The sequence below is a fragment of the Euwallacea similis genome, chromosome 1, assembly GCF_039881205.1.
Source record: "Euwallacea similis isolate ESF13 chromosome 1, ESF131.1, whole genome shotgun sequence".
Taxonomy (NCBI): domain Eukaryota; kingdom Metazoa; phylum Arthropoda; class Insecta; order Coleoptera; family Curculionidae; genus Euwallacea; species Euwallacea similis.
This window is the reverse complement of record NC_089609.1, coordinates 522167-535015: the sequence shown is the minus strand read 5'-3', so window position 1 is coordinate 535015 and position 12849 is coordinate 522167. Positions and strand designations below refer to the sequence as shown.

Below are 12849 nucleotides of genomic sequence, written 5' to 3'. Positions count from 1 at the left end.
ATATTTGCCTTTTCTCTCGCCTCGGTTATCATCATCACTCATATCAAATTAAACACTCGGGATTGCGTATTAAACAAAAGTGTTTTCGGAACTTTAAAAATAGCCATAATCTCCAAGATCTATTGTTTTGGATGGTCTGGAGGCCATCAGAATCTCGCAAAAGGTTTGAGAAGAGCGCCTGGAAAAATCCATTCGCCATTTGCCCGGCGCGTGCCGCGTGGCATTTATGATAAATGGGAAAATTCGAATTAATTTGCGAACAAGACGAATTAAGATGGCTGCTCGGATAGTCCGATGGCGATTAACGATTGAGCCTGACCGCGATTTGGCAGGTAGAACTTAATAATTTAATCATTTCTCCCAGGTATTTTTAGTTCGAGAAATTATAAGAGCATTCATCACCACGAGCGAGAGGACTTGATTTACATTAGATTTGTCACCTTCTCCACTTGATCCTGGCCTTAGGACTCAGCTCAAATTCATATATTTATGCCTCTAACACGACCGTTTTTTGCTCGTTTCTTCCACTTTAAGGCGATATTAATGGATAGTTTGGAGGCCTTTTCTGCAAATGAGCTGCAAGAGCCCAAGCCGATTTTACGTATACTTAACTAAATCTGAACTTTTGGTGTGCTAAATCGCGCCAAAAATTGCCTTAAGCAAATCTAGAATCTCTAGGCGTCCCAGAGGGGCCCTAATTGTGTGTTGCCTACCCTTCGGTTTCGCTACACGAAAGCAGAGCCGGCCTCAAGTAAACTAATCTTGACTCGACCAATAGGAATCAAGGCCATGGTGATGTGGGGCCCCTGTCAGTCCATCCGCCATTTATCCGCATCCGGGCACTCTAATTAGGTGAAATGCCAGATTCCGTTAGCTCTGGAAGAGCGTCCAGAAACCGCCACCGCAGCACCAATTTGGACTTTTTGGGAGTCGACGAAATGACGGTGGGACGACGGATGTTTTTCGCTCTTCTCACTTAAATTCCTCAGTAAATCCGACTAAAACCGGGACGCCGATTGCTGATGAGTGTAGCCCCTGCCTAGACTCCCCATTGACCACATTATGGCACAAAATAGAAACTCTCGAGAGTGATACGTGATGCACTCTCGAGTCTGGGATTATTTTCGACTCATAAGTAGGTTAGCACGAATGAGGTAAAATTAGACTGCGTACAAATGGGCCTCAAGAGAACTGAGATTTACAAACATGCAGTCAGCTGGACTATTTTAAAAACCTCACTTTTCGACGTATAAGTGCGTGTGTATGTAGTAAGTGATATTGTAGCGTTCATTAAATTCCTGCCCTGCCTACCACTACGAATGTACTACGTGAAATTCCTCGATAAAACGTAGAAGAGTTTTAGAAGAAGAACCGGCTTAAGCGGCCTCATCGCCGAAAAACGTGCCACTGAGCCTGGAAGAGGAGGACTGAAAGGAAAAATCTAAATTTCCGAAGGAAGGCTTATTGCTCCAATCCACAGATGTGGATCATCAATTGAGCCTGGCTAGTTCCTTTGAAGCTTTGAAAACTAAAAGAGCCGCGTGAGGTCTCAAGCACCGGAAGTGTTTACCATGGATAGTTCCACTGAAACTCTGGAAAATCAACAATAGCACTGGTTCATATCTCAGGAACTAGAAGAGAGCACGCGACCTGACCAGGGCAGGCTGACAGAGGTTATCAAAGCGATTAATCTGCTGTGTGTTTAACGCAATTATTTTTGAGTTCCCAAAAGATCGCCAGGGACTTGGGAACCCGAAGAGCAAAACGAGCAGCAGATTAATCGCCTGGGTGATCACTACCAGCTTGCCCTGATCGCGTTCACTCTTTCAGTTCCCGAGATATGGACTAATTTTAATGCTGATTTTCCAGATCTTCAATGGAGGTATCCAGGGTGAATCCGTGTGGGGCGTTAGATTGCAAAGCAGGCTCCAGTTGTCCTGTTCAGGTTCCATGCGAGCCCTTCGAGTGGGTTCCTGACCATGGCGAACGAGTCTTCGAAAATGCTCGAAAAAGTCGTTGGAAGGACATGGGGCGGGGAGGATTTGTGTATGGGTTAGTTCAGGTTAGGGTAGTGATGGGGGTGCACTGTTGGAAAAGTAAGTGTTGGTTGCTAGATTAAATGAATCTTTAGTGGCAGTGTTTCAAATGGTTTAGGCGTGGAGAACTCGAAATCCTGATTTTGAAAGCATTTCCAAATGATTGTAGCGTAAAATCGTATACGTTGCCGGCTTTAAGCTCTAAAAATATCCTGTAATAATGTGCCAACGAGTATTCGAATCAACAAAATGCTTTCTGTGCGGAGTTTCAGCTTTCTGTATACACTAACCGGAATATCCAGGAAGGCTCGAATTGCATCACTCCCAGGTCGAACCGAAAAATGCCGATGGCAAACACTCTCCCTGTATATCAAATGCGTTGCAACTAGATTGTCCATACACACACTCTTTTGATTTACTTACAGGAAAATCAATCACTAATTACCGCGAGGTAAACCTCATCAAGAGCTAATAATCGCTACATTTCGGTCCAATAAACTTGCCACTAAGCCCTATATAAAATCTGATAGTGAGTTCCCATAATTTACGACCCGGAGCGCAAAAACTAATTACCGCATTACGACAGCCTCACATAAGCCCTGAAACTTCGGCGCTCCAATCCGCGAAACATGTTCGGTTTGGTGAAAGTGAAGAAGTGTCTCTCCAGCCCTAATCACTTCATCAAGTTGTTGGTGGTGATTTCTTGCACCTGTTTTTCGATTTATCAGGTAGATCCTGGAGAGGAGGTTGAGTTGCTAAATCTCATGAAGATCTTTAGGTGGGGCAATGCGTGAAGCGGTTGCTGTCACCTCCCATCACCACCTATTATGGATTCAATTTGAATGAGAGCATGACGTATCCATCAGTAACCATTTGTCGGAAGTCCGGGTTTAAGAACGAGCTATTTCCAGTGGGTTCACACTTAGTAATGGTAAAGATAATATTGATTGTATTTCATGTGTAGAAATTCGGACTCAAAACTGGCCAGGAATTGAACATGGTGGGGGTATTTCACAACTTCGATTTCGAAAACTACACCATCCAGGATTTTTTGAATGAAACAACGTATCACTTCAATGAGATTTTCAAGCTGTACGCATATAATGGCATGGGGTTATTGCTGGCAGGTAGCAACATAGCGGTTTAAGTTCGTTTTAGTGAGGAGTTTGCGTCGTAAGGGCGAAAAAGCAGGCTCAGTTTCATTAAACATTCTTGCTTCAAACCGGTTTCTGAAAAGGGCTAAGTGTAAGGGCAAATGTGCGTAAAAAGACAAGCCATTACACGAGAGACCTTAGCCCAAAATTGTTTCTTGACCTTAAGGTGACTCACTACCCCATAGCTCTTATCGTTATGGCGATTTTTGATTTTGTAGCCTTGAAAAGCTGACTTCGTTTTGTTAGTAAAATAGTTTTAAAGCAACAATTTTATCTCCATATGAAGTTTTCATTATCATACACATTTAACGATGATATTCAGACATAGAATGGATGTCTTTCTATTCCACCAAGCACGGCCAATGCTTCATCTTCACCCCCCAGAAAACCTCCCAAACTTACAACATGGGAGGGGGCTGGTGGTTCTACCTACTTCACGACAAACTCGAAAGACTTGTGGACAGTGGCGGGGAGTCCCAATATGGATTTCACATTTACTTGCATGATCCTAACGAAATACTGACCTGTAGGTTTCCTTATATTATTCCTCATTATCAATACCATATTCTTATTGTTTGAATAGCTGCAGAAGAACAGGACGACAGCTACTTGGAATATATCTACATAGAGTCTATGGAAGACATGAGAATCCACTTGAGGCATCAGGAATTTTACAGGGTGAACGTTAATGAGAACCCCTGCATCGATCCCGCAGTCCAACCACATTACAGCAGATCGAGGGTGGGATTCGCCAGTTTGTAATCTTTAAAGTTAAAAACCGCTTTACAGTGCATGGAGGAGTGTTTCTTCTACCAGATCACCAACACCACCAATTGCACTTTGCCATGGCTTTGGATGATACCGGACGACTTCCTGCCACAATGCAATGATGCGGATAGCGTCACTATGCTCATCAATTTATTCCTCAAACAGTTAGTAGATGTCTGGCACTGCTTATAAATTATCGTACAATTTTCAGAAATCGCAAAAATCTAATCAAGAACTGTTCCTGCCCAATGTCCTGCCATGTGTCCATCTACACCCCCACGATTGTAAGCAGGAGAACAGTGGAAGACACCACTGAGCCTCACAGCTTCATCGCCGTGTATTACACCAACAACTTAGTGACTCTAATGAAAGAGATGATAGGTTATAACTTCACGGCCTTTATCTCAGATATCGGAGGATCTCTGGGATTTCTATTAGGTGAGCCCTTCCTGATGCAAGGATGATTATATCGACATTTCATCGTAGGTCTGTCCGTCGTGGGCTTGATCAAAGTCTTGGAGAAGCTTGTCTGTTCATTCATCAAAACTTACTACAAGAAGAAGAAGAAACCGGAGGAGGATCACTATTCGGACACCCAGAGCAACATGAGGAGCAGCTTTAGTGGGAGCACGAAGATCGTGGACAATATCTCGCTGGGGAAGAGGAATAACGAGAAAATGCAGCACAATATGAATTTGTATGATAATTTGAAGGATTTTGATAGTGACGATTTTAAATATTATCAGAAAACGCTGATTGCTAAGAGCAGCGGCAGCAGGTTTTAGGTCGTAGCGTATAAACTTAGATATGAAAAATGGGTAATAGTTATTGCTGTTTGTTGTTGATGAGTCCAATGTGCGTAGAAAACTTATAACCGTCCTTTACCTGGCAACAACAAAAAAAATCTAGAAGAATCACGCTTGTTCTACGACGATTTGTGAGTCAGTTGTTGTGAGACCGTGTCGCGATAGATAATAATATGCAAGTTGGCAGCTATTCTGTGTTCCAATAACCCGACAGTTATGTAGAACGCCCAGGGACGGCTCCAGGGAGAAGAAACTCACGCGAATTGTCTGATTCCATCTCGTTTTTATTCAGAATCGTCGCTTTCAAAATCGAAAAATGGATGGCGCTAATAGCGGCCCTTTTCCAGAGCCCGCCAATAGGTGGCGGCACTGGAGAGGCCGCTTCAGGCCACCCTCGACTTGTCGCGGGGTGTTTATAGCTGATGATCGAATGTGTCGACTGAATATGCTGTAGGGGATAGTTTTCTTTCGTATTTTCGAACAAAATCGACCGAATTCTGTTGATATTTCTGAAAAACTCGCACCGTGACGCAGTCGTTTTTGTGAAAATGTGTGACTAAATTAATGGCGTTGAGTCATCTTCAGGATTCCTGCTGATTCAAAGGTCGCCGGCAAAAGCAAAAAGGCCTGTCCTGCCTAAATCATCCACAGGCTGCGGATTATTTTTATCCGGCGATACAAAACCGAATAACTTGTCCTAAAAATAGAGGCCGATTCTCGTAACAACCTCCCAATTTAATTATCAGTTTCGCTTTGAAATTCTTTATGAACCAACTACAATCGTACTTCTCTTAGTCAGTTCCTACATAAAGCGACCGAAAATATGAGGAATTTTACAGCTAGTGCCAGAAATTTGCGAATGCCTCATTATTTGTTGCTTCAGTGACACAATTAGCCGCAGCATTCATGCTCGTGTTTGGTATTTCCTTGGAACTCTGGCAAAAATGAAACCCTTAAATACTCCTTGACCGCACTTTATCGTAGAAAAATTACAAATTCGGCCTTATACACGAACGCCCGCAGCTATTCTGCGCCATCCCCAACAGACTCACAAATATATTAAGCAATTATCCCTGCCCCATTTGACTCAAATCAGACATGAACTCTTCACTTATACTTCTTAAGATCGTATTTCTTCAGATTTGGAGGAAGGTCACTCGGGGCCACCTTGATCAGTTGCCGGAACCCTCCGTAAATGGTGTCCAGCTGCGACACCATCCTCAAGTTGGTGTCGAACTGATTGAGTACCTATAAAAAGATCTCGGGTAGTCCTGCTTATCTCACCTCTGGATAGTCTAACCTTCTTAAATGTTGGGTAAAGATAATCCAAAACGCCGTGATCCAGCGTTGGGAACATGTGATGCAGGGCGTGGTCTCCGAAATTGGTCAGCACCAGAAATGGAGACCCGGTGATCTCCTTCCTTTCCATGATGGCGTCTAACTGGCTGATTCCCCAGTCGTAGTCATCTTGGGACCTATTTAAAGAATTTTGATTGTGCGGTTGAGGCCGCTAAGTCAGACTTTTACCTGGGTTGATCGCCATCGTGGAAGATCTCCGGGTGGTGATGGGCAGCGTGCAACCCCACGAAGAACAGATGTGTGCTTCCTATCATCACTATGAAGTTCCACATAAGGAAGGTCCCCCCGAGGGTTTGTCCGCTGAAGAAGTACATGAAGAGAGGGAGGAGGAAAGCTATGAAGTCGGTCCACTTAATGTGGTTTCGCCTTCCCTCCAGGTACTCCGATATCCTGTATTAACGACAAAATTGCGATGCATCACTCACGCAGTTTTGTAAAAATACCGTGAAATTAAAGCTCTGTGGAACCCAGAAATCCACATGAACGGGGCGATGAACCACTGTCCGTAGCGCTGCAATTGAGTCTTCTTTATGGGCATGTACTGCAAGAATGGCTCCCACGAGGATATTTCGTAGTCGTCTATAGTGTTTGTGTGCATGTGATGACTGAGTACATGGCTGATTCTCCACTCCCTAAGACCCATCTCCCCTTAATAACCCTTAGTAAGCCCAGACATCACTCTTACCTGACGGTCTGCAGGGAAAAGTTGAAGTAGTACATCCTAAAGTTGTCCTTCTTATGAAAATAGTTGTGTGCAGCTATGGTAAGAAACGCGAGGAAGTTTCCTGCCAAGGTCCCAATGAGAAAGCTCCAGTACTTAGCTGCTAAAGTTGATAACAGAAAGAGAACTACTAAGAAGCAGTCAATCATCAAGTTCGAAAAGTTGATTCTCTTTTTGGGCAGATTGGGCAGAACCAGCAATATCTCCCTCTTCAAAGTCTTATAAAATCCATTTTCCTTGAAGGTGAAGGGAGCGTTTCTTTTATTGCGAGCCTCCCTTACGAAGTACTTCTTAAGCACCTCTGCCGGGTAAGTGGAGAGGTGGTGCACCTCAAACGCCTCAGTGATATCTAACCCCTATTCCACTCAATTATAATAATAATTAAGGTGTTCACAGGCCAATACTACCTTGCTTAACTCTAACCACTCACTTCCGCCAGGGTGTTTGTGAACAAATTCAGTTAAATCATAGATTCCGTTATGAACTCTCCAGAGGCCTTCGGCGTTGTCCGTGCCCACTTTGTCTTCCAGCCACATGTCCACGGATTGGTTTTTGGCTCTTCTCGAGGGAGGGTTGATCCCCAGGGAAGAGGAGGGCTCGAAAGAATGAGGAGGCATTTCCTTTTTGTTTTAAAGTGATTCAGAAAATGCAGAAGACTGCTTGAGGTCCCGTTGCCAGGTCTCGGTTCTGTGTTATTCTGGGAAATTATCGTTTTTTCCTTATTTTTGTTGTTTTGTTATTTTTCTAAGTTATAAATACGATTGATTAGGATGTTGATGTTTGCAATAGAAGATAATACAACTGGCAACATGATTATTTCAATACTATTTGGAAATAATATTATTATTTATAAAAAATTATCTTAAAAGATAGAAACTCTCTTTACAGCAAATATTCATGTTTTTGGACGAATACAACAATTTTAATTGTTTTTAATTGAATTTAATTGAACTTAATTCAATAAAGGATTTAGTTTCTGCGCTTTCTTTGGAATTTTTAGTGTTTACGCTGCAGTTTGCTGCAGGAAAATCTGCCTTGAGATCATCCAACTGGCCGCAGTTGATTGCTATAGGGAGGTAGAGAATGCAGTTGGGCATAATTAGGTGCAAGATACAGCAAATAATTGAAGGAATTAAGCATAAAATTAGAATTCGCTTTGGAACGGGAATTATCACATGGAATAAATGGATAAAAACTTTTTCATTTTTGGGGCCATTCTATTCTAAGTTTTTATATCTATTCATTTCATGTTATGTACGTCCATGGTAATCTCCGGCTGATAAGCGGGATTTTAAAAGGTGATCAGACGGTAAAAGAAGAAGATTTTTCCATCTAATGAAGGCTCAAGTTAAATCATCATCATTTAAAATGTATTTGCATTTGGGCTATTACTCGTTTCGAACTATTTAGCAATCATCAGGTGACCGTAGGCCGATGGAGAGATCACGAAGGCAATGAGAAAAACAGTGTCTGGTCTTAACCTTGCGTGTACTTCAAGATCAAGTCTAAGAATTTGAATAGCCTTCCAGTGAAAAAGGCTGTTTTTTAAGTGAAATCAAATCGAAATTAAAATACATAAAAAAACATTAAATAAAATAAAAAAATGAACATGTTCAGTTATACCCATCTCTTACCTCAATTTATTATTTATCTTCCAACATCTACTCTTTCAGAACAATACAACTTATTTAATAGAGAGTCAAGTGACAACTAAGTCTTCGGCATTGCGGGTACTTTGGTCTTCATTACTAATTATACTTAATATGACTATATTTATACGGACTGTTTTTCATCACCAATCTCTTCTGATAACATTTGATCTTTACTTGTTTGTTTGACAAGCAAGTGTAAAGATACTAAATGCAATTAGAGATTGTTTATGTTAAGAAAACTGTTTTAAAACACCGGACATGTAATCATTATGGTGCTTCAAGTTTTTTCACAGTGAAAATTTTTGACTGATATTTGTATGTTTAATGATGATTTATTGTTCATCTTAAACATTATACTCAGAAGACGCTTCCCACAACTACGACAACAAAAATTTTATTAACTAAAATTCGTAAATTAAGTGTCTATCATTAATAAATAGTTTCAGGTGAATTACGGTCCTGTCCACAGCAGTAAATTTCCTTATTATCCCCCTGTCCTTTTTTAATAATTTGACGTATTCTGATCCAAATAATCTAGCAGTCTTTCCTCCTAGGCTAAGTAGATCGTAAAGATAAAGACAAAGATATACTTGACTACGTCTTGACACGGACTGTAGCCGATTATGGCACTTAACTTAAATTTGTAAATTTTAGGTTATGTTTTTTTATCAATTGATGTGAACTTTACTCAAAATATTTCTCTATTCAAAATGAGTTTTCTAACATAAAACCCATTCAAACAAGGGGCACAAGTTGACCTCGATGCTTACTGAACACTCATAAATAATTTTAACTTTACTACGAGAGCCTAAACTCTTAAATTAAACAATTTCAACTATGCCTCACATATACACCATAGCCCTATTATTGGTATTTTCCAAGGGGTTTTTAAAAGAAGTTCAAAGTGCCAAACAAGAAAGGGACTGTATCCCCCTGGACGTTACAATAACACAGAAAATTGACCATTTAGGATTTCACAGGTAGGTCATTTTGTAATATACCTTCAAAGGAATGATTCTTTATTCAAGAAACAATGCTCAATTAAGCAATAATAATTTGTCACTTAAAAGAATTTTTGATTTACTTAATGAGGTTTTGTAACATTTTAAGATATTCCCAAATTGTTTATTGTTACTTATTACAAATTACATTATGTAAATCACAATGTTTTTCCAGTCGGTGTTTATTAAGCAAATTAATAATCTTGAAAGCACATAATTGTGCCTAAACTAACCTGAATCGATGCATTTTCAGAGATTTAAACTGGCTCATAGAAACAAACAACTTAAATCTGGTGGAGTGGCTGAATTCCTCCTGCAGTATTGCTTTAAGGCTTGATGTAGGTCGAGGGTTCTTTGTTAATCCAGACCAAGCTGAAGACTTAAAAAGACTGGGAAAAGTATGAATTTGTAATTTGAAAATTCATTAAAGATCTATGTCATGTGCCTTAGTTGGATATTCTCATTGATGGCTCTGTGGATGTAGAGGCTATCGCCCATCAAGCAACTGGACATATTGTGTACATATTTTTAAATAACAAGTCACAAATCTCTGGACGAATATCTGTTAAGCTGCCTATACATTTGCGCTATCAAAGGCCACTTATGGGAGGGTGGGTCTTAATATAATGAAGTCAAATTAAAAAGTATAAAATTAAACATTTCAGACATGGAAAAGTCTTATTGACTAAACCCTCTTTCTTGGTTAAGTGTCCTGAGTCCAATAACATAATTTGTGGTCTTGACAAGAGAGTGTTTGCTCCTAAAAGTTCAGAAGAATTCAACAATATTCAAACGTGGAAAAATGTTTCTTATAAAGCTGTAAGATCAAGTATTAAGGATACCCATGAAGATTTAAAACACATTTTTTAGGATTTTGAAGAAATGGAACTGCTGGTGCCCGTAGGAAACTTGGATGATTATGGTTATGTTGCAGTGGTTTCTTGCATTTTAGGTTGTGTTGGCTGCATTTACATTTTGTCTCTTATAAAGGAATCTTAACTCAATAAATAAATGGCATAAGAAAATTACTTTAATTTATTTATCTTAATAAATCACCAACATTATTTACACTTAATGAATTAAAGAGATAACAAAACAGCACTATAATAAACTAATCAAATTTTAATATATACTTCTTTCCTATCATTCCTTTTATGGTTAGAGTATTAATTAATGCCTCCCGATAATTTTGGAAATCTACCATCTCATATGCAGGCCCTTTTAATTCGTTGCTGGTCATCATTGAAATCAACTCTGAAAACATCTCAAACCTATCAACACTTGTGGCATTCTCTTTAGACCATCTGGTCATCCAAAAGCCCCTGAATTGTAAATCTTTAAATATCAGTGCAGATGTGGGTATTGTTAAAGGATCCCGTGACATGCCTCCATAAGTCACCATGGGGCTTCCATTTTCTAGGTGCCTGAGACACTCCAGAGCGTTTTTGCCACCCACACAGTTTAAGGCCAGTTTAGGCTTGGCTACAGTACCTTCCTTAAATATTTCAGTACTCCTGAGTTCTTCTTCTGTAAAAACATGGGTTGCACCAAGTTCATGTAAATATGTTTTAAGTTTCGCGATATTTGGGCGATCTCTGATTATGTTTACTGTTCGAATACCCCAGGAACGGCAAATTTGAATTACATTTTGGCCACATGCTGAATTTGCCCCATTTTGAATTACCTGATGAAGGAGTAATTTGAAAGTTTTTTTAGTATGAAGACAAAATTGCACTTACTGTGTCTCCAGGTTTCAATTCCTTGAAATCCCTGAGCATTCGAAACGCTGTGCAAGGATTTACAGTCAAAGTTGCCGCCTCAACTAGGCCCAACTTTTTGGTCACCTTCAACACACTTTCTTTCGGCAACACTAAGTGGGTCTGCCAAGTGCCTAAATTTTGGCTCAATGGCACCACATGATCCCCTTCAAAGAGGCCAGTTACATTTGAACCCACACACACAACTTGGCCCACACCTTCGTTGCCTGGCACCGCGGGCAACTTGGGTTTCGAAGGATATTTGCCTTGGATTGTGTTGATGTCTGCGGGGTTAACTGGGGCCGCTAGTAATTTGACAACCACTTCATCCGGTTGGGGATCTCGTAGTTCTGCCTCTGTCAAGTTTACTACTTTGAGGGGGTCTCCGTATTCGGTGTAAAAGAGCTTTTTTGGGGTCGTACTGCTGAGACGTATTTGGTGGTGGGTTTTCAAAGGGATTGTTCGAAATACGCTGAATAAGGAGGAGATTTTAGCGTATACTCTCGCCATGATTATTTAGGGCTTGTCTATGTAAAGTAATAGAAATTGAAATAAAAAAACGTTAGTTTACAAATTTTCCATTAGAGTGAAAATTAGTTTGAGGTTAAGTTGGTTTGTTTATGTTTTGGTGTATTGTGGGCTGCATAACAACGTTATCATTGATTGTTTCGAGGCGGGAAATTCACTGCTTAGCCACCGCTTACGTTTGTTCCCGCTTGTTCCTGTTAATCTTAATTTCGAATGGTTTGTTGCTTTGGCACTTTATTTTAATCGCTATTTTTCTATTAATTTCAATCATGTTTAATCTCGTTTGCCATTAGTTTTTACTTCAATTGTTCCCCTTCTTACTTATTGCAATTTCCGTCTCCTTAATCCTCGTTTGAGCTCGAAATTAACTTTGAAAATTCACCTTTGTGCCGTATCACTGTTGTACACACTGATGAATTCCAAATTATCATTTGAACGAATAATAATTTAATCAAGGAATTATTCCAATTATCTATGTCTGCTACAGGTGGCAATAAGCCAGCGCCCCCCGCGCGAGCGCCCAAACTGGAAAGGGGCACTTTCTGCTGTTATCCCTTAAAATACGTATATTGCAGTGAGCACAAAGCAATCAACAAATTCCTGGTGTATTTCCTGCCTTAGGCAGCCACATTCAACAATGGCTCATAGAAAGAGACAGCAATAAAATTTTATTTTGTATTAATGAGTTAAAATTTATGATTTTTTCACAACAAAACCTATGCCCATCTCCATCCTTTGCAAATTCCGCACTCAGGCGTACACCATCTGTGCTGGCATGGCGGCAGCCCCCAAAAAGGTGACGGGCAGTAGCCAGGGGGCCCCAAAAGCAGATATGGGCTTCCAAATGGGGGAGCGTGTATTCCCGGGTCTAGAGGATAAGGCGATGGTCTCCACTGAGATGGTGGCGGTCCTGGTGGAGGTCCTGGAGGAGGCCAAGGTCCACCATGAAGGGGAGGTCCCCATCCAGGCCCATAGTGAGGTGGTGGCCAAGACATTATTATCTTATATTTATTGCAATTCTTCACCTTTCACTGCACCGACTGTAAGGGCCTAATGCACTATAAACG

At 40.6% G+C, this 12849-nt stretch overlaps 4 protein-coding genes across 5 annotated transcripts; 2 read left to right on the top strand and 2 right to left on the bottom strand.

Annotated features, from left to right (window-relative positions):
• Positions 1 to 2164: 2164 nt before the first annotated feature.
• ppk17 (pickpocket 17) lies at positions 2165 to 5103 on the top strand. The gene is made up of 8 exons (XM_066390352.1): positions 2165 to 2764; positions 2815 to 2946; positions 3001 to 3163; positions 3513 to 3716; positions 3774 to 3931; positions 3980 to 4122; positions 4170 to 4396; positions 4445 to 5103. Exons 1-8 carry the CDS (start codon positions 2666 to 2668, stop codon positions 4741 to 4743), a joined length of 1425 nt encoding a protein of 474 aa, XP_066246449.1. The 5' UTR covers positions 2165 to 2665; the 3' UTR covers positions 4744 to 5103.
• A 620-nt stretch (positions 5104 to 5723) lies between these two features.
• LOC136409059 (cytochrome b5-related protein-like) lies at positions 5724 to 8602 on the bottom strand. Of its 2 annotated transcripts, XM_066390341.1 has the most exons (7): positions 8479 to 8602; positions 7252 to 7541; positions 6809 to 7200; positions 6567 to 6755; positions 6292 to 6513; positions 6065 to 6239; positions 5724 to 6012 (listed from the first exon to the last, which is right to left on the bottom strand). In XM_066390341.1, exons 2-7 carry the CDS (start codon positions 7459 to 7461, stop codon positions 5872 to 5874), a joined length of 1329 nt encoding a protein of 442 aa, XP_066246438.1. In that variant the 5' UTR covers positions 7462 to 7541; positions 8479 to 8602; the 3' UTR covers positions 5724 to 5871. The 2 variants fall into 2 exon arrangements, with proteins under 2 accessions (XP_066246438.1, XP_066246444.1); XM_066390347.1 differs by lacking the exon at positions 8479 to 8602 and having other exon boundaries at positions 7252 to 7553.
• Positions 8603 to 9172: 570 nt separating this feature from the next.
• Positions 9173 to 10522, top strand: PIG-X (Phosphatidylinositol glycan anchor biosynthesis class X). Its single transcript, XM_066406181.1, has 5 exons — positions 9173 to 9476; positions 9751 to 9895; positions 9948 to 10108; positions 10163 to 10316; positions 10368 to 10522. The coding sequence occupies exons 1-5, from the start codon at positions 9334 to 9336 to the stop codon at positions 10494 to 10496; spliced, it is 732 nt and encodes a 243-aa protein (XP_066262278.1). The 5' UTR covers positions 9173 to 9333; the 3' UTR covers positions 10497 to 10522.
• A 61-nt stretch (positions 10523 to 10583) lies between these two features.
• LOC136419656 (enoyl-[acyl-carrier-protein] reductase, mitochondrial) lies at positions 10584 to 11813 on the bottom strand. Its single transcript, XM_066406169.1, has 2 exons — positions 11237 to 11813; positions 10584 to 11181 (listed from the first exon to the last, which is right to left on the bottom strand). The coding sequence occupies exons 1-2, from the start codon at positions 11762 to 11764 to the stop codon at positions 10609 to 10611; spliced, it is 1101 nt and encodes a 366-aa protein (XP_066262266.1). The 5' UTR covers positions 11765 to 11813; the 3' UTR covers positions 10584 to 10608.
• Between the last annotated feature and the right edge of the window lie 1036 nt (positions 11814 to 12849).